The sequence below is a fragment of the Lagopus leucura genome, unplaced genomic scaffold (assembly GCF_019238085.1).
Source record: "Lagopus leucura isolate 7727_CA_CO unplaced genomic scaffold, USGS_WTPT01 Super-Scaffold_760, whole genome shotgun sequence".
NCBI classification, from domain to species: Eukaryota; Metazoa; Chordata; class Aves; order Galliformes; family Phasianidae; genus Lagopus; species Lagopus leucura.
Window position 1 is genome coordinate 8700669 of NW_024962257.1, and position 27446 is coordinate 8728114.

A 27446-nucleotide genomic window follows, 5' to 3' on the forward strand; every position below is an offset into this window, starting at 1 on the left:
TTGAATGGTGGTGAGTTGGTTCTGCTTTTTCCAAGAGCTCCAGCTGCAGCCTGGGGAGCATGGTTTAAAACAGATGAATTTATTCTGCCACGTGGGGCCTGGATACAAGGATTTTGCTCCTTTTAAGTTTTTTAATCTTTATGAAATTAATATAATTGATCATAAGGAAATAATTTCTCTTAGTTTGCCATGGTATCCCCATAGCTGGGATGGTGATCGTTCCCAGCCCCGGTGGTTCTCGCACTCGGAGCTGCAGCGCTGCGTGCAGATCTGCCTGCAGCCGGGACGGGTCCCAGAACGAGACGGGACAGCCCGATTCTGGCCTAACTCAGCGACGTGCGTCAGCAGTGCCACGTTAGACGTGAGTCCTCGAACGCTGCTGCAGAGGCTCCGTCCCGGCTCTGTTCCCGCACCTCCCAGAAGCGCAGAAGGCGGCCGGGCTGCCGGCGGCACGCAGCTCAGCGCCTCGGCTCGAGCCTTTCGGCTCGCGGCCCTGAGGCGCTCTGCGCGCGCGCCTGAACTTGGGCGGGGCGAGGCGGGCTTCCGGCGTCGCGCGAGCGCACGCGCACGGTTAGGACGCACGGCCCCGGCCGCGCGCGGAGTGGCGGGATGGTCGGCGCCACGCGAGGCGCGTGCGCGGCTCTGCGCCGCGAGGGCGGGCGGGGCCTCGGCGGCGGGGCGGGGCTGGGCCGGCCGGGATTCGGAGCCCGCGGCGGAGCGGCGGCGCCCGGGTGCGCGGGATGCCGGGGCTGGTGGCGTTCGGGAGGCGCTGGGCCATCGGCAGCGACGACTTCGTTCTCCCTGGGGCCTTCGAGCTGTTCCTGAGGCTGCTGTGGTGAGGGCCGGGCCGTCCCGCGGCTCCGCGCGCCCGGCGGTTTTCTTCACGGCGCCGCGGTGCGTCGCCGCGATTGTGTGAGCGGCAGCTCGGCGCTCCGGGCCTGCTGAGCGCGCCGGGCCGCCGCCGTTCGCTTCTCTCGCATCGCGGAGCGGCGCGGTTCGGTTTCCGCACCGGTCGGTGCCGCGGGTGCGGGCCGTTCTCCCGCCCACGTTCGCTGTCCGCTTCCTGCAGGTGGGTCGGCATCCTCGCGCTGTACGCCGTGCACAAGGGGCGGTTCGGCTGCCCGGGAGGAGCGCTGCTGCACGGCTACCTGCTGGTGCTGCTGGCCCTGCTGGCCGCCATCATCTGCACGCTGTCCGCCCTCGTGTACGTCAGCATGCAAGGTACGAGGTTCGGGCTGACCCGGAGCTCTGCGCGTCTCGGCGGTTGGAATCGGTGCGCGTTCTGTTATTCTGGAGTTGCCACGTGTAGAAATGCTTCGTTTTCGCTTTAAAAATGCCAGGAAATCGTTACTTTCTATTTTTTCCTGGCGAAGCATCTCATTACCAAAGCAATCTGAAATCTGCACGTGGTCTCTGGAATAACGCAGGAGACTGCAATTTCTAGTATATTGGTTCTCACAACACTCCGTAATTAGAACAGTATTTAAATTATTTAGGTGGAAAGAAGCATGAAGAGAAACTCACAGAGCTGAGGTGTGAATGATAGCATTGAACTTGAATCTCACTGCTGGTTCTCCTACAGTTTCCAGAGCAGTGGAAGGAATTATTAGCCACGTTATGCTGGTTTTAGGTATCAAAGTTCAGGTGGTGGAGTGATAAGTGTCAATAGCACGGAGAAAAGAGCCTTCTTTATTCAATGTAAAAGTGAAGTTACAAGACCATTATAAAGTGGAATAATCCTGAGTCTGAATCTCCAGTGGAATTACTAGTGAAATGTTCTGAATTGTGGTTATAATGTGTGGGGTTTGGCAGCGGTGGTTCTTGCACCAGCACTTGGAAGTCATCGTTTCCAGACACCACAGTTTTTATCTGATTGTGCACATGCAATCAGCTGTGCTGCTGCAGGGCAGTGCGCAAAACGGGAGCGGGAATCACAGCTGTTGGGTGTGGGACTCTTCTGACAGCTTTGTTACTGGAGGTGAAGTGCAGCTTTGCAGCTGGAGAATAGTTTCAAAAGTCATTTTCATTCTGCAGTGTTTTAAATGTTTACAAATTCTGCTGCCTACACATGAGTACGCACACACTGCCTGTGTTATCTTGTCATCAGCAAACTGGTTTAAGGAGCTAAGCCAGCCAAAAATTAATTGTTTTTTTTATTGCCTAAGGGTGCTACAAGGAAAAGGTTATTATTAGCTAACAATACAGAAAATAGTCTAAGAAATATTTGTTCTACAACTGGTCGTATATTCACATTCTGGTTATGTGAATTTGTTTATTTTTTAGTGCCTGAAATGAGGGAGCAGAGCCTCATTGCATGTGGCTCACCAAAGAAGTGTCTCAGATTTCAGTATTCAGCCAAATAAAAGCTGTGCAGAGTCATAATAGAAGCTGGCACTGGCAGTTATGTGGTAATGAATCTTTGGCTGTGGTGGGTCCAGCACTGCTGCCTCGCATTCGCTGCAGAACTGTCTCTGACCAGAGGGTGATTTTTAAGTGTTAGAGAAGTAGGTGGTAAGAATCCTCTTTTTATTTTCTCAGCTTCAGTGATAGCTTTCCGTTACTTTGGAATCATTTATATTTTCAGTTAAGCTTCTTATTTTCCATAGAGCTCAGAAAGTTCGTGTATTTATTTATGTAGGATTTTATGTACCTGAGATATGTTCATAAACCATTCTTGTTTTAAATTCTCATTATTTCAGGAACAATTTCTAACCCAGGCCCAAGAAAGTCACTTCCCAAGCTACTTTATACTCGCCTACTTCTCTACTTGCCTGAGTTTATCTGGGCCATTGTCGGAGCTGTGTGGGTGTCGGACAGCAGCGTGCGCTGCGACAGCACTGTGATAAACGTCATCCTTGGGACAGTTGTTGCAAGGTAAAGAGCTCCACCCTCTGCCACACGCACACAAATCTGAGCTTGGTAGTGCACGTGAGAGAACATAACGCTTACATTTGCTCTGCACGTGTCCAGCAAAGACGTTTCCAGCTTTGCTATTGCTAATAAATTATTTTGGTTTCTTTTAGAAGGGTTTTCTTTGTGTAGGCTTGATAACAGAACGTGCACCATTATGGTCAGTAACAGATACTGTTTTGTGATGTTTCATGTCTTACTTTGCTTTCTGTCTCTCAAGACCTGCAGTTGTCTTCTCTCACACGTGTGTCAGAAATGCCTGGTTTCAGCCTGCTCCCTTCTGTTTTGCAGCTGGGTTATCATTGTCTTTACCATCATCGGAGTGCTCATTGTCTTTGATCCACTCGGGGGGAAAAAGACATTTTACCTCACTGATGGCTTAGATCGGAACTTGGAAAGCAGCCAGTCGGGGCAGCTGCTGTACAATGTGAAGAACACTGCTACCAGAGTCTGGGAGAAAAGAATCCGGTTGATGTGCTGCTGTATTGTGCAGGACGATGACCATCGAGTGGCTTTCACAAGCATTGCAGAGCTCTTCCGCGCCTACTTCTCAGTAAGATGAAAAGCTTCTTTTGGTTTTGTTCTTGACTAACTCTGAGTTTCCAGATGTTGCAGAATGCATAACTGTGTTCAGCCAGAGGTCCCTGCTTGAAATCAGGTTCTGAATATGCTGACTTGAAACTTAAGGATGAGTCTTGTAACAAAAGTGTACAAACAGTGGGGAGAAGAAGGTGGTTAGGTGCTGGTGCAGCCATCTTCTCTGATCCCACTGTCTCCGAGGTAAATGCAATTAGATACACTGAAAAAAATATATTGCCATGTGTGTATTCGTATGAGATAGCTCTGATGTGGTGAGTTGTGGGATAGCTTTAGGAGCTCCTTCATCTCTTTGTAACAGGACACAGATCTGGTGCCGAGTGACATAGCAGCTGGTTTGATTCTGCTCCATCAAGAGCAAGATAAAATGGAAAGCTGCCCAAAAGAGCCAGAAGAAGTCCTCTGTCACTCCCCGTCGTCTCTTGCGGTAAGATGGGGCTGTGTTGGCGTCTGGTGCAGCTACTCCAGGAGGTGGTGGCAGAGCAAATTGAAATGAAGTTCTTTGTGCGGATATTTGGATTTTGTTTGCTTTTACAAAATTAAACGCCACAGTAAAAATTTTCTGTTTGAATTGTTAATGAGCACAGTGAAGGTGAAAATACTGCAATGTGTCTGCAAGTCAGTATTTTTCAAGGGTACCTAATTTATGTCCTGATGATATTTAACTGGCAAGGAGGTGCTGGCCATCTCTGCTCTTTGCATGTACCAGTTCTCAGCGTGTATTCACTGATACCAGCAGTGCTTCTGTTCCATTAAATTTATCAATAAGGGGAATTAAGCACAAAAAGGAATAATTTCAGACAGTTGTTCATTTTTGAAGAGATGTGAGAGAAAATGAATAGAAGAATATGTTTAGTACTGTTTGTGAAGAACTGAAAAGCTGGTCTTCTAGCACTGTGTGTGTAATCTATGTGTTGTACATATACCCAGACAAAATAAGATGAAAACAGTCATTTTTTACATACTTACAGGTGATGGGTTATGGTTTGTTAATTGATTTTTCTGTGCTAGAACACCTTTAGAAATTGTTCTGTCTAATTTGGGCCTGTGTTACACACAAGTGTAATTCCATTTCAAATCATTCTATCAAATTCCTTTTGAACCTGGGCAGTGTGGAGTCATTCTTAAAATACCCCTGTTGGGGATATCTGCTACAGATTCTTTAGCCATTCCTTTGAGCTACTCAGTATGTATTGGAAGAATATAATTTAATGAGAGATTTTCAAGATTATTCTGTAGCTACAGAAACGCTGTTTTCCTGGAATAGGAGTGGCTGCCTTTATTTTCTTTTAGATCCTGAGGTTTTCTGTTTAGATAGTGCCTTAATTTTCAGTAGTTTGTGTTTGGGCTTTATTCTGGGGTCGCTTACCACACCTTTCTTTCTCTCCCTCCTTCCTCTTCTTTCCCCGTGTCCTTGCAGGCTGATGACTTGGATGTTGAACTGGAGCACGCTGCTCACTACATGCTGTTTGCTGCAGCTGCCTATGGCTGGCCCTACTACATATACACCAGCCCATTCACTGCACTCTGTAAGCTCAATGGTGACTGGTAGGTTGAATCAAGAGCTTAAAAACACACAGCTTCTTCTTAATTCACTCTTGTTTGCAGAAATGAACTGTCTTCAATAGCACTAGTTTTGTGACATTAAATTATATTACTCATGGGTGTAGATAAGCTTCCCTAAATTAAGTGGAGGCAAAATGGCAGCATGTCTTCGCACTCAGAAACTGGTCAGCATTTGTTTCTTAAGAATGGTTTGTGATTGAGATAAAATTCAGTTAGCAAAATGACAAAGGAATTGGTGGTGAATGGAGTTAAATCAAAGAATTGGAATTAAGTAATGTTTTACAACGAGGCTTTATGGAGTTCCCATTTGGGCAGATACATGTGCAAGTGAGTGTGTCAGCTGTTTTGGAGCTCTGAAGAGGAATTAGAAAAAGTAACCTGCAGCTCCAGCATCCATTTCATTCTGTTTGCCCTCTAAGTCTGTCACAGTCAGTGCTGATGTGTGCATCCTGCTGTGTGCCATTACTGTGTATCTGAGTGACCTTGGAGATTTGCGGCTCTAACTACAATTTTCTTAATAATTAACATAAAATCATTTAACCTTCTGAAATATAAATGACTTGGAAATCACACAATGCAATGCATAAAACATCAGATAAGTCTGCTGTAGAGAATTTGTTTTAAATGTACTTTTTGCTTGTTTCTATTTTTTGTCATTGGAGTTCAGTTTTAATTCTTTTCTTACTGGCATGTGTGCAGTGGTGATAGTCCTGTAGCAGTGGTGCTCCTGGTCCTGTGAGTGGAAATGCTGCTCAGGCAGGGATAGCATTTCATTCATACTAATAGCAGTGCTGGGGGGAGAAGGTGGGGAAGATTAGAGGAGCTTTTGATTCCTGGCAGAAATCGTTGTGCAGATGAAATTGAGTTTGATTCCCGAAAGGAAACTTGAAAAACTTAAACGTGAAAGCTTTTCTCTTCTGTGTTTGTTAGTTGCAGAAGTAGACCAGAAGATTCTGATATAACTGGAAGTGATCGTCGCAACTTTCACTTTGGATCCATCTTAAGAATAACAGGACTGCAGTACAGAGACTTCATTCATATCAGTTTTCACAACAAGGTAAGCAATCTAAACAGGCATTGAGCAAGAAAGCCATACTGATGATAGGGGAGCTGTTAGGTCACAGCTTCAACTGTGATTGAGCCCCTGGCTGCCCAGGGAGCACAGGGGATTGCTTGCACCTGTGCTCCCCAGGTGACCAGAAGGGGTGGAGCCCCTCCAGGCTTGATGAGGGCTGGGCACTGAGGGGGGGCATCTCGGCCTTAGGCTGCTTCCTGGGAGTGAGTGCTGTGGAGCCAGAGATCCCCTTCACCAGCTGGGTGAGTTCAGTTCTTGTATATGGCTGTCAGCCTACCTGCACATACTTCACCTGGTGTTGCCAAGAACATGCCAGAAGCAGTTTTGCTGCTTTGTGAGCAGAACTGTGATTGAGTCAGTGAAAGAAGAAGGTGAAGTTTCTAGATTGCCTTCAGCATTCATAAAATGGAAAATACAAAGGCAAGTGAAAACAGGCCCTGAAACACGTTTTTCAGTTCTGATTTTTTTTTTCACTCTTAAAGAACAACCACACAGCCATTGACATAAATCTCAGCATTGCTATGAGGGCACTTATAATAACTTAACAGTTCAGCTTCTGTCCACAGTACAAGAAATTCAGTAGGAGGGCTTTCAGAAGGTGAAAACAAATGCTTAGCTTTCTGAGAAGCTGATGTCTTTACTGAATATATTTTTTCCTCTGCAGATCTACGAGATTCCATTTTTTGTTGCTTTGGATCACAAAAAAGAAGCTATTGTGGTTGCAGTGAGAGGAACGTTGTCTTTTGAGGTATTGTCTTTTTAATGTGTGCATTTGGCTTTATAGATATGGGTGAACTCATGGTCATCTAGAGGAAAAGGTGTTACACAGGTGCATTTAAGAACAACTTGTGGGTACAAGTCCCTTCAGAGTCACAAGCTATAAGAGTCATTCAGAGTCACAAGCTCCTGTCCTTGGATGGGCATTATTCCCTTTGCTTCTGGAACAGAGTGTAGGGGGAAGATGGTGGTAATTCTTTGGTACTGTGACTTGTGTACTTGTAATGTGTTTGCAGCTTGGAATTAGTTGCTCAAATCATAACTCTGATTGTTGTGTGTGTGTGTTTGTTTGGGTGGTGTTTTGTGGTCGGCTGTATTTAGCTGCTTACAGACTTGGTGATTGTCCCTGTGAGAATGTGAATTGTAGAATAAATAAGGTTGGAAAAGACCTCTAAGATCATTTTGTCCAACTGTCCACCTACACCAATATTGCCCACTGAGCCACGTCCCTACGCACCACATCCACCCTTAAACACATTCAGGGTCTGAGTCCACTTCCCTGGGCAGACTGTGCCCATGTCTGAGAAGAATTCTTCCTAATATCCAGTATCTGATAAGTAGTAGAATATGAGCCATGAAACCTTGCAGAGAGATCTGATTAAAGCTCTTGTTTGCAGGACATTCTCACTGATCTGTCAGCAGACTGTGAAGACCTGACCCTGGAAGATGTTCTGGAGAATGGCTTCGTGCATAAGGTGTGTGCAGGCTGTGGCTGTTCATCTCATGCAGTAAAAAACTAACTTAATTCTTGGGATCCTTTATTATTCTTATGATTATTCTTATGACACAAATTGCACAAATGGTCTCAGTGGCTTGGTCGTTGCATCACATACATCCTGGCAGTTTGTGCACCTGTTGTCTGACTTCATGTCCTTAACTAAATAGTGGGAAAGCTTTCTAAACATTTTGTATGAGACCACTTGGTTATGGAATGCTCTGTCAGGAGCATGCTAAAAGAGGGTGCTGGTTTTAAAGAAGAGTTGTTCTGTATTGGTGTTGATTTTAATTACGCATCTGCCTCTCTTCAGATTAGATAATACCTTTGTCTTCTAACTTAAACTGTTGTCTTGCAGGGAATAACTCAGGCTGCAAATTACATCTATCAAAAGCTAATTAATGATGGAATTTTAAACCAGGCTTTCACAATTGCTCCAGTAAGTTGCCTTCTAGCGATTTGGTTTGTCAGAGAAGTTGTGCACCTTTTTCTGTGTTTCAGTCTTGTCTTTCTGTCTGTAGGAATACAAGCTTGTGATAGTTGGTCACAGTTTGGGTGGTGGAACAGCTTCTGTATTGGCGATCATGCTCAGGAACTCCTTCCCAACATTAAAATGTTATGCCTTTTCTCCTCCAGGAGGACTTCTAAGGTGAGTATGAGACTTCTGTTTCTTGATTCGCTAAGTGTAAAACACTTGATGACAGTTGACAAATATGATGGCTGCTCTGAAAGTAATGCCTCGGATTTTATTATGTTGGCCCACAGTGTCAGAGGCGGCTGTTGGTGGGATGGCAGCAGAGGTTGAACCTTCCCACCAACATCCCTTTACATGTTGTTGCTGTGTGACAGCAGCAGAGGGGCACTCTGTCACAACGGCATCTGACATGGAAGGGTGGATGAAACAAAGGGGTGGAATTGAATTCCTCCATGTGGAAAAAGTGGCACCCATGGATATTCAGCAACGCTTGCTGAATGTTTGTGGAGACCAAGCGGTGGGTGCAGCACAGTGAGGTGCTGGTGGTGCATTTCAGCAGTGGTGACAGTGGGTCACCTCCACTGGTGTGGATTTTTAGGAGCACAATATGCAGGCTGTTGTTTCTCATTGGTAAAAATGCACAGCTGATAGTGGTTGAAAAGTAGCATTTGGTAGCTGCAAGTTTGCTTTCTCCAATAGTGTTATGTGCCCTGTGTCTTTCGTAGGTTCCGTGGGAATAAACAGGAGGTGTTAGTTTTGGAGCATCCTATGTATGCTAAATAATTTTGCTTGGCTGTATTAAGTTTGTTTATGCATTCTCCACTAGAATTGGATTCACTCCACCTGGAGTTACAGTTGGGTTCCTTAGGGATTGTGTAAAGGCTTCAGAACTAAATGACTCCCCTGACCAGGCTGCCTCAGCCAGAGAAACAGCTGCACGCAGTGAGGAGCAGCATGGCTCTGTCCCCTGGAGTCCTGCTGCAGAACTGACTGCAAGAGCTGCAGTTGTTCCTGCTACATGCCTGTATTATTACTGCATGGTAATGATCACAGTAAAACTGAATTGTGTATCTAAAGCTTGTCTTTTCTTTAAGCAAAACGCTTGCAGAGTACTCTAAACGCTTCATTGTTTCGGTCATTCTTGGAAAGGACCTTGTTGCAAGGTGAGATGGAAATGTTTTTAATTTTTTTAATTTAATTTATAAGTTAGATTTCATAAAATAGGAGGCTCTTCTGATTCTGTATGTGTTTGAACAGGTTAAGCATGCCCAACATGGAGGACTTAAAGAGAAGAATAGTGAGAATTGTGGCAAACTGCAACAGACCTAAGGTAACTAAATGCAGTTTGTGGTTAGAAGTCAGTGGAATTGTTTGCTGAGTTAAGCCCTGGCTTTAATGCACTGACATAGGGAGTATGGTTTTTTTGCTTTTAATGATGGGAGTTGCATGGATTTTTGGAGCACAGTGGTTTTAAAGATTGTAAGCGGCCACCTCTTACTACCTGCAGTTAAATCTGTAGTGCTCACAGGATTTCATTGCAGTCCCTGGAATAAGAGTAATGCAGAGAGTCTGGATGACATCCTAGATGGCAGCAGTTATAAGTTGTAGGTGCAACGAAGTTAAATATACAATATAATCCACAGAACAGTTCACCTGGATAAAATATTAATGTTTTCCATAGCGTTCCTATTGGATTGGGTTCAGTGTTGGTGAAATAATGTGCTGCTGTTGGGAAAATTCAATAAGCAGGTATTATCAAAGGAAACTTCAGACAAGTGTGTGCATCAGGCATTTTTAATCTCTCATCTGTAGTTTCAGGTGAAGCGTGTGCAAAGCACGCAACCAGGATCAGTCAATTGAAAAGATGCTGCGCTTCAGTTCAGCTGTTTTTCTTTCTGCATTCAGTACCAGATTTTGTTGCGTGGCTGTTGGTATGAAGTATTTGGAGGAGATCCAGATAACTTCCCAACTGAGCTGGATGGGAGGAACGACGATGCCCTGACGCAGCCCCTTCTAGCTGAGGAAAGCTTAATGGTGCATCGCTCACCTTCATACAGTGCCCTCAGTGGAGAATCGCACTTAAATTCTCCGCCGCAGTACCCTCGTCTGTACCTTCCTGGGAAGATTATCCATATTGTAGAAGAATCCAGCTCTAGGAGGTAAGTAGAATCACAAATACAACTATCCTGTCTTCCTAAAGTCTGTTTCAAGCTGCTTCTCGCTTTCAGAGTATGCTTCTAGTTCTGCTTCTCATCTCCATCTCCAATGCACTGATTACTACAAAATGTCCAGTTTTTGTGGTGTGTTTGGTTTTTTTTCTTTCCTTCTTCTGCACCTCCCTTTCTGCAACTCTCTGTTTGTCTGTGTGTGCCCATGCTGGTGTGAAGATGCTAGGTTTAGCTCTGGCGTGATGCAGCTTCTGCACAGACAGCACTGCTGATGCTGCCGTCTCACATTCTGGTAGTGGTGAAGCTGACAGCAGGGCCGTGTAGGTGCTGCCTGTAGTACCTGCCCAGCAGGGGAGGACCGTTGGCACCATTTGGTCAGCCTCTAGATTCCTGCCCCTTGCTTGCTACGAGCTTGAAGTGCTGGAGGAGCGTGGAGTCTGGTTGTGTTGAGGAGAAGGGTGTTGTGTTGGTGTTTTGTTTTGTGGGGGTTTCGGTGGTTTTTGTTTCTTTTTCATACAAGGCTGTAATACCCCTCAGGGTAGACAACTACGTTGTGCCATCCCTTGTTTCATTCACAAATAGAAATAAGAGCATCTGTAAAGCACAAGATCATCTACAGACTGGAAAAAAGATCTCTGATTTATAACAGATAGTAAAAGAAAGATGGAAAGAGAGAGAGAATTCTTATTTTTTTCCCTCCCATTCAGTAGATCAGTAAGTATTTTATTTAAGCTTGACATTGTCTAGAGCGTTTAAAGATTTGAGTAATGGTTTTAGAAATTAGACACTTCAGCACTTGAGACCCTGAAGGTTTTCTTGATGGCTGTTATTCTACTGTACTTTAGTGAGTTCACTTTTCTCCATTTACTCCAAAGCACAGCAGTTAATGTTTGTTTTCCTTAATTAGACTACCATAGAAAACCCTCTATTCCACGATGTACTGTTCTATAAAACAAAAATCCTACACATGGTACATGCAGCATTATAACCACTGTCCAGCCTCCTCCTGCAAGCACTGTGATGTACTCTCACATGAATTGCATTGTTTGTCCTCCCCCTTTGCTCGGACAACATCCTCTGCTTTATGAGCAGGGTTATGGAAACCATATAGTTTGGTGTAGCTCTGCCCTGGGGGTCTTTCAGTGGCAGCATTTCCATCTGCCAGCTGAGGGCTGCACGAGAGCTCCTTGGAAGCAGCCCTCTCCGCTTCCCCGGCTGCGGCGGCTCCATGTTGTATGGAGTCTTTGTGTTTGTGTTTTTTAGGTTGTGCTCTTCAGACATTAAATACTCTGCAAACTGGTCAAATGAAACAGTCTTCAGCAGCATTTTAATTAGTCCCAAGATGATAACAGACCACATGCCCGATGTTGTGCTCAACGCTCTCAACAGTTTGTCTCAAGAACATAGATCTTGTATGTCTTGTCAAACAAAATAATGGAATAGAGTGTGGTACGTAGCTCAGAAGAGAGAATTGCTTTAAACAAAAATGAAAAATGCAGCTTTGAGGTATTCAGGATACATTCTACTTTCATAGAGTGGATTCCAGTACTTTTCTTATCTTGTGCGTAACAAACAAGAGGTTTTGGTGCCCTTGTCTCTGCAGTGATCTCAAGCAACATTATGATGGGTGAAGCGCATATTCTGCACTGATGCTGAAGCTTGAGCTTTTCCAAAAGTGGAACAGTATACAAGTGCCATCCAAGCTGCTGCAAGCTGTCACCAGAGAGCTGAGCCTTCAACTGAACGCTTGACGGAGGTGAGGCCAGCTTGTCAGCACAGAGCCCTGTGAGGCAGGTAAAAAAAGAATCCAGTTCTGCCTCCAAGTCACTTTGTTCCACTGCTCACGGGTGTCCTGCACCCTGCTGCTGCGGAGCACAGGCTGCCTGCTAACGGTGCTGTGAAGAAAGCAGTGCTGCAGTGCACAAGTTGGCTGCAGCTGAGCAGCAGGAGGTGAGTGAGGGACTGCTTGTGGTCAGGGCAGCCTGGCACGTGGGTGTGTGAAGGCAGGCCCTACTATTGTGTCATTTTTGTTTTGTTTTTAATCGGGCAGTTCTGGTTGCACTGTTTTATCTTTAAGGGTGTGTAGCATCCCTGTTGGAGGTGGTGGGAGTCACGTGTAAGTGCTGCTTGGGTTTACATGTGCAATATTCTTAATCTACCTGGCTTTTGTATTTGTTGACCAACAGGACTACTTTTAATTAATTTTAAACTGAACCAATACTTTAACTATTTAATGAGGAAAAACAATTGTTCATGCTTCACCTTCATCCTGGTAGTCACTAGCTCTAATGAAAACAGCAATTTGTAATTCTGCAAAAAATATATATTTGTACAGTGAAACTGGTTTTAAGAGTGTGGCTTGTTTCTAGTGTGTAAGTACTTGAACAACTTTTTAAGTCAAGAGCATTTCTTTCTTATCAAAAGAAATTGCAAGAAATAAGTAACCATATGACATGGTTAAGAACAGCCCTGTGGTGTTCTTGCTGTGATACTTAATGAGGAAGAAAAAATAAAACACGCTGTAAAGAACTTGTTTCCTTATCTTCGCGTCTTCTGGGCGTGAGACAAAAAGTAGTGGTTGGTAACTGGTTGTGCAGTGAGCTGAGTTCTCCCTGCTGGGGCAGGGCTGCTGCTTCCTTCCTGCCTGAGCTGGAGCACCCACGGGCACGAAGGCAGGCATGTGACTACAGGTAAACGCAAATGGCTGAACTCCAAGAGCGTTAACAGCTCACTGGGGTGGGGCCGCCCTTTTACAAGCTCTCAGAAACACCCCAAGTACCAAGAGGACAAAAAAAAACAACTTTTGTTTGCATACAGTAAGCTGAATAACTTCTGTTGCGTGCATTTTTCCCCTGGTTCTCACAATCTTTAAAACGCTGTGGGACAAATAGCAACTCAAATGATGGTGCAGGGCTGAAGAAGCAGGGGTAAGTACTGCATTTAATTCTGGTCTGTAACATCGGAGCATCACTGAAAGTGCCTGTGGCTGTTCAGCACAAATAGACTGAGGACACACACAGCCCAAGTTGCTGCTTGTGCACAGTGCTACAAGCGTGAGAAAGCTTGCCCAAAAACTCAACACTACCACATGTGATTCAAGGATTTATTAAGTCATACATGCAAAACATACTGCTAATTGCATTAGCAAAAGATCAATGTAAAAACTTCACAATTTTGCAACTTTTAAGTTTTGCTTTCGTGGTTGAAAGGGTGTAGTTCAACACTGTATTCCTGCCAGCTGAGGATGTACAGAACATTAGCACTAGTTTACAGAACCTCACAGACCCAAGTTACCATTACTCAATCTATGCTGCACATGGACATGAAGGTGACAAAGAACACTTGTCTGCATTAGTAATGTTACAGTGTTGGGGACATCTGGCAAATAGTGACATCTGAGAAGGTTCATAGATTATAGAGGTCTAAAATATAAAAACTGCTAGGATGTGTAAAGCTGCTTCACATGATTTGTACACCTAGTTAATAGACTAAAAGCTCCTCAGAAAGCTTAACTTACTGGGTTGGAAATAACAGAAACAGAAGAAGGCTATGCTTGATCATTCTACTTAACTAAAAAAAAAATCTATCATCAGAAAGGTTTTAAAATACAAGCTCTATTGCTCGGTAAGAAGAGATTCTACAAGAAAAGCATTTACTACACAAGGTGTGGGAATGGCTGTTCAAAACTAGCTAAATGAATGCCCTATGTGAACGTCAAAGGAATTTACCTATGAACACCAACCTCTCTTCCACTACTGCACACCTGGGGAAGCAGTCACCAATTTTAACCTTAAGTAGAGTTGACTCAATTTCAACTACTCTGGCAGTGTAGTGTAAATTGATCTGTACAGTGTCAAAATACTGTCTGGCACTATCAGTTGATCCAAGCCACTGTTTCATCACGACACAATTCTGTCAAAAGGACTAAATATACTTCAGTAAGAACAGTTTTTGTTTTTGAAATCACAGCAGCAAGAACTAGATTGCAACCAAGCCCTTACCAACGATAAAGCATTTTACACTGTGACTTGTCAGTCACTGTCAGTGACTTGGGTTCACTATACAATGCTATGCAATGACCCTGGGTTGAGAAAACATTTAATAATAAAATGTTGGACTGCAGTGTTTTGCTAATTATACGGTACTGTCACTGTGAAAAACTAGAAAGTGTTTTTGCATTTCCTAACAGAAATTAGAGTCATCTTCAAGAAGAATCTTTAAAAAACAGTTTAGTGCTTAGTGTTCGTTCCTAGCACAATACAACTTAGTTCAGCAGATAGTTTGGCAACGCTTAAGTAATTGAGCAAGAATAAGATTTTAAAAATAAGGCTTTATATAGGTTTGTCTTTTAGGATTTTGCTTTTAGTAGAATGAAAAGGAACTTTCATACTTCAAACAAATGAAACCGTGGAATTATTGATTGGTTCAAAAATTTATGGAAGAGAACTAATTTATAATAGACAAACTTGGCATTGAATGTGAATGCTCCATTGTTCTGAGCAAAGCACAGGGTTTGGAGGGGTGGGGAAGGGTGACTTTACAGCAGCAGACATTTTCTCTTCCTCTTCTTTACAGGCGGGGGGCACAGAACCGCTCGGATAGCTTCGTCAAACACTGTCTTGAGGCCTCGCTGTGTAAGTGCTGAGCATTCCAGGTATTTCACTGCACCTGTGGGAAGCAAGGGGGCAATTACAAAGCACTTCTCCACAGTTACAGAAAGCACTGCTTCTGCAGTGAACTCCACAACAAAAGCCTGGCGTTTCTGTTAATAACGCTGCAGTAGCTTCCACAAACAGAAGTTAGACCCAAGCCCCCAGTAACCCATTGCAGCCATACCTATCTCTTTTGCCATGGCAAGGCCCTGTGGGTAGGTGATAGGAGTCAGCTTCTTCTCCTTCAGTTTTTCAATAGTGTCTTTATCATCTCTGAGATCGAGTTTGGTACCCACTAAAATGATGGGAGTGTTGGGGCAGTGGTGCCGCACCTCAGGATACCACTGCACAGAAAGCAGTAACAGTGTCAGTGTGCAGGTTCTCAAACATTACAACTGTGAAGCTCAGAGCCTTTCGTTACACTTTCAGGTGTCAAAGAACAAAAGGGGAGAACATAAGAGCTCTTTAAGATGGAATTTAAAAAAAAAAAAAAAAAAGCATACAATTGCAAAACAATTCTTTATTCATTCCAACAGGTATTTCCATATACTTAGAAATGATCCCATTAAGGCTGTATCTTTTCTCCATGCTGGAAAAACCTCGATCTGCATTTCTCCCACCCGTGGCACCCACCTCTCCTTTGTGACCAAGTGCCTTAGGCTCAGATGTCCAAAGGACATGAAGCAATGTAACAGCAGCAGAGCAGGTACCTGAACGGTGACCGATTGACAGAACAGTGCTCCCAGCCTAACTGCCACATGCACTTGTTTTTCCTTCAAACCACTGTAAAATCAACAATACATTTAAATGAAATAATGCCAGCTTATATTTACCTTAGCACGAACATTTTCAAAGGAAGCAGGACTCACAAGGGAAAAGCAGATTAAGAAGACATCCTAAAAAACAAAGCGGACAGAAGTCAGCTCAGCAGATCAACCTGTGGAAAAACTGCATCGCCGTGCAGAGAGCAGCACCCCCACCATCTGTACCACAACTTGCAAGGAGAGGTCGGACACAGCTGGATGCAACAATCAGAGGCAGCTTCCCTGTGGAAATCCATTCCCAGACTGCTACAAGCAGAGGCAGAGAGGTACGTGGGGAGGGAAACACGTAGATTGTAATCAAGTTTATAATCAGCTATTGCAGTAGCCAACAACCAAACATCACTGCACTGCAGGTTTATTGCCCTGAATGTTCCTTCTCTCTTACTGACATTTAGAAACACTTGAGCTTCCCCACAAACACCGCAGCAGAGAGGCAAGAGACTGGCTTCTGAGCTGGGGATGGCTGCTCTTACTGACCTCTAAGCAATTTAATCCTTAAAAGACACCTAACTTCTCAGCATAGGTTGTTACGAAGCATTACCAGCAGCACCAATTTCTGAAAAAGAATATACTATTGATGTACTCCAAAGTAATCTTAAACTGCAAAGGCAGTGTACTGCTGTGAGTGAAAAAGCAATATCACAACATCAGCTTCCACAACAGTTACTCCCATGCTAAAGGCAGAAGAATCTGTTACTACTGTCGATTCTATCTAAGACTTTTAAGGACTTCTCTGTAACAAAACTAGGATTGAGAAGGGTATTTAAAATCTCACATCACACTACCTCTTCTCTTCCATTTCCAAACTATGAGGAAGCATAGACAGGAAAGTGGGCTCCTTTTAGGGAACTTACGCATCTTGGCTTTTACTTGAAAGCAAAGATGATAAATAAGATGGTGTGAAATTATCACACGGCAGATGTCTCTGCTAACTGCTGTACAGTACATTAAGAAAACAAAAAGCAACAAAGTCCATTACAGTCATCTACAAGCACTCCAAATAACCACACAAACTCACTCTATGCAACTAGATGAGGGCAGTTCTGCTGTATGACCCCAAATTCAATAAACACATCTCAAACAGGCCCAACTTTCTCCAGCCTTCCTCTGCACCCATACTTACTTACTCCAGCATCAGACATGCTAAAGAATTAGGAATTTCAGAATGTTAGTTGATTGCACTGCATTTCAAGGTTTTTTTTGTTAGGTCAGCATCTAACATCTGCATTGCTAAGCACTTGCAACCCAGTTGTTCATGCATCTCCCCCACAAGTTTCCAGAGCAGCAACCCAGAAAAAGAAAGAAACAACATCAAGTAACGTGATACTATGGCCACTACTTCTGTTTTCCAATTCTGCAAGTTTGTGGTGATTGAAGCTCTGCACACTATGCAGACTCTCTCCTTTACTATCTCCAGAGATCAAACATTATTGTGACCCTGAGGACTTATTTCAAGATTTCAGGTGTCTCGCATGCTACCAATCTTAATAAACAGGAACAAGTGCTTTTTATTTGTGAGAAGTGCTTTAGTCTTAGCAAGCTGTAAAGAGATGCAGTAATGGAGTTCTCAGATCTGCAAATTAGTTCCAAGAGAAGTAGTTTGTTAAAAAAAATAGGGGCCAATTTATCACTGTCGTAAGCAAGACGAGATGACAGAACTTGGAACTGAAGTTTACTTGTGGAGTTACATACGGCAATAGGTTGATCTGTCAGACTGGAAGATATATTCTTACCATTGGTTCCTCCAACCTAATAACAGTACGAGACAGTGTTACTCCTAAAATGATGTCAGGGAAACTGTTCTCTTCACCAGCGATTGGTGCTCACAGCTATTTACAATGTGCCTTTCTGCCTCTGCTCTGTAATTCAGCACAACCTGCACCCAAACCTGGCTGCCAGGCTTCCCATACACCTGTGTCGGTCTGCACTCTCAGCTGTGACTTGGAAGAGCAAACACCATACAAAAATTCATTGCCTTTTGGTTTCTTCTCTTGAAAAGAACCAAGGTTAGCCATCTCTGTTGCTTGTTTGTTTTAAATGAGAGTTGTGTGGGTTTTGGCCTTTAAGTGCTGCTGAATATTGCCTCACTGCACAGCTGCAAGAGCTGAGGACTTCATCATGAGAAGTTCAAGACCTAAACACTCTTTCCACTTTTTGCTGTAGAAAAGCATATAAGCTGAGTAGCGACAGCATTGCAGACCTTTGTTTATCAGTTTAGTGTGCATGTACAGAAGAGATTTCCAAAAAGAATGTTTAGATGGCATGGAATTCTTTTGCAGACTGTTAGAAAGCCACAGTTATTTCAGCAGGCTGACAACACACGTGGCCTGGGGAGGAACAACATCCTCCTTTGCCATCAGCTCTTCCACACTGCTGAGTGATCTTTCAAGACACTTTTTTTCAATCAGAAAGTATTGCAGGATAGAAAGTTTTAAGCAAACCTGAAGTTCTTCTAAGTATCCAAAATTAGATATATTTTAGTGAAATTTCCCATTTATTCTCTAATGGGGAAAGGCAGACAGTTCTAACATTTCAGTCAGAAGTGCCTACAGCTGGCAGCTCACATCCATCTTGGTGCCAAAGGGAAAGCCTACATTTATGAGTTAGTGAGCAGTGAATTAAGGAAAACTGTGAATTAATACAAGCTTACTAAAAAAAGAATTCAGAGTTCATTAAATAAGATTCTCATTATTCAGAGGAGCAGTTATGCTGTAGAATAACTAGAACAAATCTGCATTTAACGTTATTAACACTGAATTATTAACTGTCAATGATAGTTGACAACAGCAGTAATCAATGCTGATAACACCTACAAGTTACCCCTTTCTTTACTGAAAGGATGCCAGCACCAGATGAACATAACTGCTCTAATCTGACCAGAAAAGCAACCTCTGCAAAGACCAACTGCAGCTGAAGTCACACTGGAAAGAAAGAGCAGATTACTTCAGCATTTTCTTTGTAAAAAGAAGAACAGCGCTCAGACAGGATTTAACCAGTTGTGAGCACTGCAAACAGAAACACGTTTGTATCGATGTTACAGCAGGAACTGCAGTAAGTAAGAAAGGAGCCATGGGGTTAAGTAGATTTGAAAACCACAACCCAGCCTCTGTCAGTACCATAAGATCTCCATTCAGGACTGCCTCTTTCACATTTAGTGCATCTGCACAGAGGCTAAACATCATCAAGTGCTTAGCAGTGACAGTGTCAGGTTGCATCATGCCTGGAAACAAAACAAGCCCCACTTTTGGCAGCCACGCTAACTTTAGTATCGATGGCTCACTGATGGGACCGCTCTACTCACTCAGGTTTTTTTGTTGTTGTTCCTCCCCCCTTCCCCCCCCCTTTTGTTCCCCTCTTTTAATCAAGAATTCTGGTTAATTCTGAGACTGCAACTACATAAAGCCAACATGCATCAATGTACACAAACACCTAAGAGTGTAAATTTCAACATTTATACAGTTGTACACACAAAGATTCTTGCTACCATCCTTCAGCCTACGTGCAACAAGTACCTTAATAAAGTTGTAAGAAATACAGCTCCAGATGTAACATCTCCAGAACAGCTTCAAGCTGTCCATCTTCTTAGGCTTCACAGTACTTACTGTTTGGGGGTAGGAGAGTGGGCGTAGTCTGTCATAGTCCTCTTGACCAGCTGTATCCCACAGGCCCAGATTGACTGGTTTGCCATCAACCATTACATTAGCAGAGTAGTTGTCAAAGCTAAAAAATAAAAATTAAAAGCTAGCTGCATCTGCCTGCAGTAAAATTGGGCACCTTGAGCGTTTCTTCCTGCAGAGTCCTAATTAGGAAAGCTATAAGAGAGAACACATTGCATTTTTCTGCTCCCCAGAAAAAGTTTTTAAATACTTCAAATACCAGGAGCCAGTAGAAGTGTGATTTTAATCATTTCTGTAGACACAATTGAACGTTTTAGGGCAAACCAACTTCAGCAGGAACGCATGCATAATATAACACAAAAATTTAAGACAAAAAAAAAGGGAAACAGGAGTAATTAAGACAAGAAGGCCTTAGAGTTACTAAAGTCATCCGAAACCTCTCATCAACACTTACAGAGAACAAGCTAGATAAATGCACTTTACAGAGACATCTGTTAAGGGTAGGGAAGCTGCTCGTGTATGAAAGGCCACCCAGCAGGCCCTCACAAAGGGAACTGCACTAATACTGATAGCAGCAAGTTCTTCCATGCAAGATAGAGGGAAGCACCAAAAATAGATGAGTTCCCATACCAATGCGTGAGGAGGCACTGAGCTGTGGCCAGCTCAGCACAGGACTGGCACTAACGCATACACAAAAGGGGAAGGAACAGAAAAATCTCACCTGTAGTCACATAAAACATAGACATAATTGGTTTACAAGCTGTTATTTCTGTACTAATAGCACGGTCAAACATGTTATTGTAAGAAAGAATGGTAACTGTCAAAATGCCACTAAATACCCATCCCAGTCGAGGCGGCCTTGTGCTCAGGTAGAGCCAAATCTACTCACTGGAGGAAGTGCTGCCACAGCCACGCTAAGGGCAGCCCGGCACACTGCCCCTGCAGCACACGCAGATGCTCAGCCAGATGTTCTGATGGCACTGAGTGGTGTGCAGGTATTTCAGGCAGCTCAGCAAGGAAGCTGGACCAGCAGTAAGCACCACTGTGCTGACAAATGTTTTTAGAATTTTATAAGTACTTACACTGTGGGTATGTATTCCCCAGGAAACGCATTGGTTGTGTAACTGATGAGTAGGCATGTCTTACCTACAGCACTGCAAAAAAGAGAAAGTTTACATGTAAAGAACATTCATCTTAAATAGCGAGCAATAATATTCCTCTTAGGGAAGAAAACTAATTACACCCAGTCACCTAAGGAACAATTGAGAGTGCCAGTAGAAACTATTGCACACAAAAAGAAGTAAGAGGCTGTAGTCCTAAGGTTACTGCTAATGGAAGCACAGCTAATATAAACATCCATTCTATTACCTTTAGTTTTATTTTATACAAATTTGAAGAAAGCTTGACATGATTTCTCAGCATATAATTATTTTTGCCTACGTGAGAGCAATACAAATGGCAATCCCCAAAATGTTTATTGCTCCTGCAAAGTGACTCCCGGCACGCATTCACCAACCACCTCGCTGGCTGCCTTACAGATAAACTGCATTCCAACACTGCAGAAAGAGCTCCCAGCACCAAACCCAGCAGCTCCAAAGAGCCCCAAACCAGCAGAAGCACCGTGAGCTGCCCCAGCCCTCTGCCACAATGCCAGCAGCAAGCGCTTCGCTTTCCTCCCATCCTCACATCTCACCTACACTCAGACATCAGAGGAGGGACCACACCTGAACTTCTGTTTCAGTTACAACTGAAGGATCAGAATGCTTGAAATTGGATTTTTTTTTTTTAAATGGGCTGTAGCTTGGTTCCTATGCTGGCTTCTCATTTCAAGCGCAGTCCTTTGGTGGTGTGAGGGATTCCAGGTCACTGTGCCCACAGTTCCTTGCAGAAGACAGCACCCAAACTGCCCCACATCCCACCTGCCTGCCCTTCTCAGATGCTCCTGCCCAAACAAACAGCTTTCTCTCTGCACACTCAAAGCAAGCCACGTGGAACTTCCCAACCTTACTGTATGTACAAACCTTGCTGCTAGCAGCAGGTTGGACTCTCAGGCCTCCTGAATCGAATCTGTCACAAACTGAAGGAAGCTTTAGTCTAGAACCACAGCTAGTATTAACAACAAAAAAATATTACCAGAGACCAAATGCTACTGCTAAAAATACCCTGTAATCCCTTCGCTTGTGCAGAAGACAAAGACAACTCACAGAAATGAGCATTAGTCATGGGCTCATAGCTCCCCTCCTGCAAACAGCTGAGGCTGTTCGTATCTGAATTTTAGCAACTACTTCACATTTGAATCATAGCATTTCTTTTCTTTCTGGAGAACTGTGGATTGCTATTTCTTATACCAAAGATCAACTTCAAAACACTATTTAAAATCATTTGACACTCTACGTTAACCAATCAGCCTTACCTAGTGACTCACAGTCTAAGGCAGGTTAAGTACCTTTGTCATAGCTGAGCCTGTAAGGAGCATGTAAGCCCAGTGCCAGTCAACCCAGGAAGGCCATGGCAACCCCTCACAACAGCACCACACACATTCAAGCCATGTAAGAGGAGCTGCTTCACTGTGCACAGTAATGCCACAGATTTTATCCTCCGTGCCCATTTCTTAATTGTGCTTTTGTTCCTGAGCAGAATGTCCCACCTGCCGCTCTCTAATCACAGCACACAGTGGCAGTTTCTTGCACTGTTTTTCACACGTGCTCTAAAGAAACACGATCTGACATTCTTCTTTTCTTCTACCATATGAACCGAACGCCAGAATATTCCTCTGCTCTAGAAAAATACGACCTGTGGATGTTTTCCTGTAGCAACATGTTTGACACACGCACACACAGAGCAGCACAGACATTTACCACACAAGAACTTCTGTGGGAGAAATCCAGGAGCAGTGTGCCACACAGCTAAGCTGGCTTAATGGCTGCCAGCAGAGGAGATCCCACGCTGTCCCCCTTGCAGGGACACTCAGCTGACTGCTAACAAGCCACTACATGGCAGGGAAGCTCTGCACTCCCCCCTAAGGACAACCTGCTGCTCAGATCCTTGGGCTGCTTCATCCGCCACAGCGTGCTGCTGAATGCTGTCATCAAGCTATAGAGCAGGCTCTGCCAGTCTAGCCGACGAAGGACAAACAGGAAAACCCTCAAACACGGAGAGCAGCAAGGCACACACTCCTTAGGAAACTTCCTATGGCTCCAAGCTACGTGCTCATGAGCTTCCAGAACCTGTCTGGTCTGATGCTTCACTTTCCAGCGTTCATTACAGACAACATAAGCTTCCAACAAATTCATGTGGAACTTAACACTTTCAGCAGAGGCCCAAGAAGCTTTGGCTTCTTTGCTCACCCTGCTCTGAAACCGATGAGCCTGCTCTGGCCCATAGAACAGCGCAGGGAGGTGGAGACAGGTTTCATTCCATGCTCAGAAGTGCCCGCCTGCAGCTCGTATCAGCAGCACAATCAGGCAGTCACTGAAACAAGAAGAAACACGTTCAACAACCCTGTTTCAGGCTTGCTCCATTCCAGGCTTCCTGCTTCCCTTGCCTTCTGGCTCACTGCCCCACAAATCAGATATTACAGTTACCAATCTTCAAAATGAACTCCAAAATCTATTTTTGCAATGAAGCTCAACCTCTAAGTGCTTACAGCTTTTCTCTAAGCTGACCAAGGTCTGTGATAAGGAACTTAGAAAGAACTGCACTTGCTTGGCAAAGTGTAAGTCTTTGCACATGAAGACTAAGACACTCAGATACTTCCAAACCAAACTTAGTCATAACAAAATTTCGAGCAACTACTTAATCACAGCTCTGTCCACCCACGATTGCATCAAATGAAACTGGTAACATTTGACTGCAATTAAAAACACGGCCAACAGAAATCCAGCATTTTAATGACTTTACACTAAGTGAAGGACTTACAAACGCTGCAGTGAATTGCTTTCTGACACCCTCCAGGAACCAGTCTTTGTAAAACCACACACGTGTTCCTGGAAACAAGGCATGCCATCCCTTTCTTACTTACACCAAGCGGTTCTGCAGAGCTCCCCACGTTACTGCTGCTGGCAGACACGTACGTGACATGTTCAGAATGCCATCAGAGGACCTGTGCCAGCATTTCCTTATCCTGCAGGCAGCAGAGCCACACAGATGCTCCACTCTCCTCCTGTCCCATGACTAAAACCCAATTGTGTGAATTTAGTTGCTGTTTGCAGCCACAGGAACGGAGGAGGTGGCCAGCTGAAGTAATTGCTGTTTTAATTCCAAAAATGCTGATATCTGCAAACAGGTGGCAGCCTTCTGAAAGCCACTGACAACATCATTCCTTTATCTCTCAGCTCTGTGAACCAGCTCCACCCCAGGTATGCTGCACGGCCCAGTTCTCCACTCACATCAGGCAGTGGACGGGACATCACCAGCACTGTCCTTGGACAGACAGTGCCATATTTTTGCTACAGCAGAGGTTTAGATATATGCTGCTTTTCCAGATGAGCCGCTTTTCTCACTGTGACGCCCATCTCCCAATTATGCCGCTCAGCATTTCCAATACTACGCAATTTTTAATTTAAACCTCAGAAGTGCAAGAACAGAAGTTCCTCCACTTGGAGTCTCTGCACTCTCCGCAGGTGGCACTGGAGAGCGGAGGAGCTCAGAACCTCGCCCTGCACTGGTAAGGAGCCCATCACCCCCTTCCTCTTGACAAGTTGTGATCAGATCAAGCTGCACAGCTTTAGCCAGCAAGGCGAGCAGAATTCCAAACACGGGCTCTTAATTCATCTCTCTCGTTCCTACAATATTTTTACAATGAAAATCACATCCAAAAGAGCACAAAGTCGACCATTTCTCTGGCATCTAATAATCGTTTCTCCAAAGCGCAGGACTTCCCCTACGTTACACGAGATCACTTGAGATTTCGTACCACTTAACAGCTGCTATTTCAGAGTGAAAACAAAAGCTGCTAAAAATAACTTCTAGCAGTGCTATTCACAATGTCAGTCAGCAGCAACCCCTGCAGTTATTATCCAGGCACAGTGCTCATCATCCCTCCTGCATGTTCCTATTGCTCTGCATCTTCAACAAGCACAAGCAACAGTTGCCATTTATTTTCCTAACAATCCTCACAGTGAAGAGGAACACAAGGGCAAAACGAAACTGCACAACCAGCATACATGCTGTGTTTTTCAGCCAAACTAGAGCTCTGAAAACTTACCAGTCAGAGCCCTAAGAACAAACAGGGCTTATAGATCAGAACCCTCCTGCTCACTTGAAGATGTTAAAGGCTGCACAGGTACATCCACTGCTCTGCTTTGTTCCCAGTGGATCTCCACGGGGTACATGCATCAGCACCTAAGTTTTATGTCATACAAGCAAATCTTTAACTTGAATTGTTTTCCTGAAGCACTGAAGCTTTAGCCTTATCTAAGCCAAACATTACACATTTACGAGAATGCCTGTAATGCCTTCACTTCTGAAGCAACAACAGAGAAACACCATAAAATATTTTAAAATCCCAGCAGAGGACAATTAACAGATACCAAAACTGAGCAATCGTTTCTAGATGGGATCCTAAGAGGTCTGTGTTTGTACTACAGAGGAAGGAAAGCTCACTAAATCCTGTTTTGTTTACACATGTGTATAAGACTTGGGTAGGACTACACACTTTCATTTCCAGCACAAAGAGCAGGAAAAGCATTTGGAAAAGGAGTAGTTTACAAAGCAAGGGACAAAAAAGAACTGCTTTGCTGAGTGAATCACTGAGTAATGCATGGTCTGCACTGAGCTCTCCAGCCCAGTGGAGGAAAGAGGCTGAACTTTTTCCCCACCCAAACTTGATGCACCGCATTTATTTACGGCACTGCCACAGACATTAATTAACGTTAAAAACTGACAATAAAATAAAGCTATTTTAGTTGTTTTAAAAATCAACGCAACCAAGAAATTAGCCTGCAGTCACGCTGCCCACCATCAGTTAATTACAGGACTATGAAAAGCTCTGTCAGATGATCAAGCACTCAGTACACTCACGTTCGTACCGCTCAAAACCCTGCACAGCAAGAGCAGGCAGAACAAATTTGCTGCATGAGTTAAGTTTATCTTTCTAACAGCTGTCTGCTCGAGGACTCCAAGTCTTGTTGAAAAAATACAAAAGCACACACAAATAACTTGAATTTTAATCCACCACATTCAGTGACAGAGACAGCAGCAAGGCCATCCAGTGACACTTACAGCCCTCTGTCATCCGCAGAGCTTTGCTGTGACACCAATTCTGCTTGGCCTACACTGGGATTTTTGTTTCTACCAAGGGGGAAAAAAACCCCGTGGAACCGCACAAGCCACGCCTTGTTCAGCCGCCCTGCACTGCTGCCCTGAGCTCTGGCATCCAGCAAGAGAGAAAGGACGCCTCTGGGTCAACGGCAACACATGGCAGAGAGCACTGAGAAGCAGCAAACACAGCTCCTTCCCCTCACAATTCCAGAGCTTATACTGAAATCCAACAGGTAAGCCTAGTGCTAGCTGACCCTAAGAAGTTGTTTCTAACTAATTTATAAGGACCATTACATTCAGAGTGCTGCAGGCATAGCAGTCATTTACAGATGAGTATAATGTTAATTAGTAGGGTTTCAATTGCTTTCTCAGCCTCCTGCAGCCAGGAACCTCACCAGACAGGAGCCATGCGAGCAGGAAAGCGCTCTGCTAACGCGTGTTTAGGGTTTGATCGGAGCGTAACAGATTTCACTTCGTTTTGCAGCAGAAGGCAGATCTAATCACACAAGTTCGTTACTTCGCCGCTCCCGCGTTAGAGGTTTCACGCGGCACGAGCCGCCTCCCGCCGTTCCGCCCGTACCCGCCGTGACGCGCTGCCTCCTCGGCGCGGCCCCGCACAGCCCGCAGCCCCGCAGGGCCCCGCCCGGCAGTGCGCACCCCCGCCCCGCCTCGGCCGGCACCACCCGCCGCCACGGCGCGGAGCGGGCTGTGTTCGGGCTGGGCTGCGGCCGCGTTCGGCCCGCGCTCCGCCCGCCCCTCCCGGAGCCACCATTTGCCGGCAGCGGCCGCCGCCCGGCCCGCACTCGCTCCGCTCCCCTCCCCCGCCCGCAGGCGGCCGGCGCCCCCCGCCCGTCCCCGTGCCACCCCCGCATCCCCCCCGGAACGGCGCCCGGCCTCGCGATCCGGCGGGGCTCGGGCCCGACCGAGGGGATCCGCGCCGCCGCCCGCCGCGGGGCCGCACTCACCCGTCGCCCACCACCACACACTTGATGGCCTGCATCGCGGCCGCTGAGCGGGGCGGGGCGGGGAGCGCCGCGCGAGAAGGCAGCCGGCGGCGGAGCGCTCCGCAGCGTGTCGCGGCCGCCTCCGCCCTGTGCCTGCGAGCGGGGACGAAGCAGCGGCCACCACCCAAGGCGGGGAGAGAGAACTGCGGGAAACAGGAAGCGGCCGCTCCGCTCACATCCGGCCGGGCTCCGTGCGGCCGCCGCCCCGCCTCCGGGACCGCTCGGGGCGCCCCGCCTTCCCGGGAGCCGCCGCGGCGCTGCTGCTGGGGTTCCTCCGTCCGTCGGAGCGGGAGCGGCCCCGCTGCCCAGCCGGGCTCCCCGCCGCCTGCTGCTCTGCGCCGGGGCGGCCCGGGGCCGATCCCTTTTTATTTCTTGCTGTCGTTGAATCGCGCGGAGCCTTACAGAAATGCGGTGTCACGCAGCGGTGTGCCGGGACGCGCTGTGGGCGCGGGCTGCTCGCCCACTCGGCAGGCTGTGCTGCGGCTCCTGCCTGCTCTCCGTGCGCCTGAGTCCGTGGGGCAGAATCCCGCCTGGCCCCGGCTCTCTGGTGTGGAGGCCTGGCAGCCGCATCGCCTCAAACCTCTCAAACCAAATGCTCCTTTTGGACACCATTTTGGAATCTCCGCTTTCAACACTCCTAAGGCCCGTCTGCCACGAGGCTTTTGTGCACACACCGATGCACGGTACTGTAAGAAACGTGCTGATGTGGAATTAGGTTCGCTATACAGATTTACTGTGCAGATGCAACTCGAGCTAAGGACAACCTGTGGCATTCCATGTGCCTCCACAGACAGGTGCCCGTTTC

General features: G+C 45.5%; 2 protein-coding genes across 5 annotated transcripts; one reads left to right on the forward strand and one right to left on the reverse strand.

The window, feature by feature from the left end:
* Nucleotides 1–723: 723 nt before the first annotated feature.
* On the forward strand, nucleotides 724–16843 carry DAGLB (diacylglycerol lipase beta). Of its 4 annotated transcripts, none has more exons than XM_042863981.1 (16): nucleotides 724–835; nucleotides 1070–1221; nucleotides 2700–2874; nucleotides 3202–3463; nucleotides 3809–3934; nucleotides 4928–5055; nucleotides 6004–6130; nucleotides 6813–6896; nucleotides 7543–7620; nucleotides 7999–8079; nucleotides 8162–8289; nucleotides 9210–9278; nucleotides 9373–9445; nucleotides 10021–10274; nucleotides 11547–11732; nucleotides 11818–16843. In XM_042863981.1, the coding sequence occupies exons 1-15, from the start codon at nucleotides 741–743 to the stop codon at nucleotides 11716–11718; spliced, it is 2004 nt and encodes a 667-aa protein (XP_042719915.1). In that variant the 5' UTR covers nucleotides 724–740; the 3' UTR covers nucleotides 11719–11732; nucleotides 11818–16843. The 4 variants fall into 4 exon arrangements, with proteins under 4 accessions (XP_042719915.1, XP_042719918.1, XP_042719914.1 ...); XM_042863984.1 differs by having other exon boundaries at nucleotides 11887–16843; XM_042863980.1 differs by having other exon boundaries at nucleotides 11547–16843.
* On the reverse strand, nucleotides 13373–26706 carry RAC1 (Rac family small GTPase 1). The gene is made up of 6 exons (XM_042863986.1): nucleotides 26603–26706; nucleotides 20459–20530; nucleotides 19362–19479; nucleotides 15769–15831; nucleotides 15120–15279; nucleotides 13373–14951 (listed from the first exon to the last, which is right to left on the reverse strand). Exons 1-6 carry the CDS (start codon nucleotides 26635–26637, stop codon nucleotides 14821–14823), a joined length of 579 nt encoding a protein of 192 aa, XP_042719920.1. The 5' UTR covers nucleotides 26638–26706; the 3' UTR covers nucleotides 13373–14820.
* Nucleotides 26707–27446: the final 740 nt, after the last annotated feature.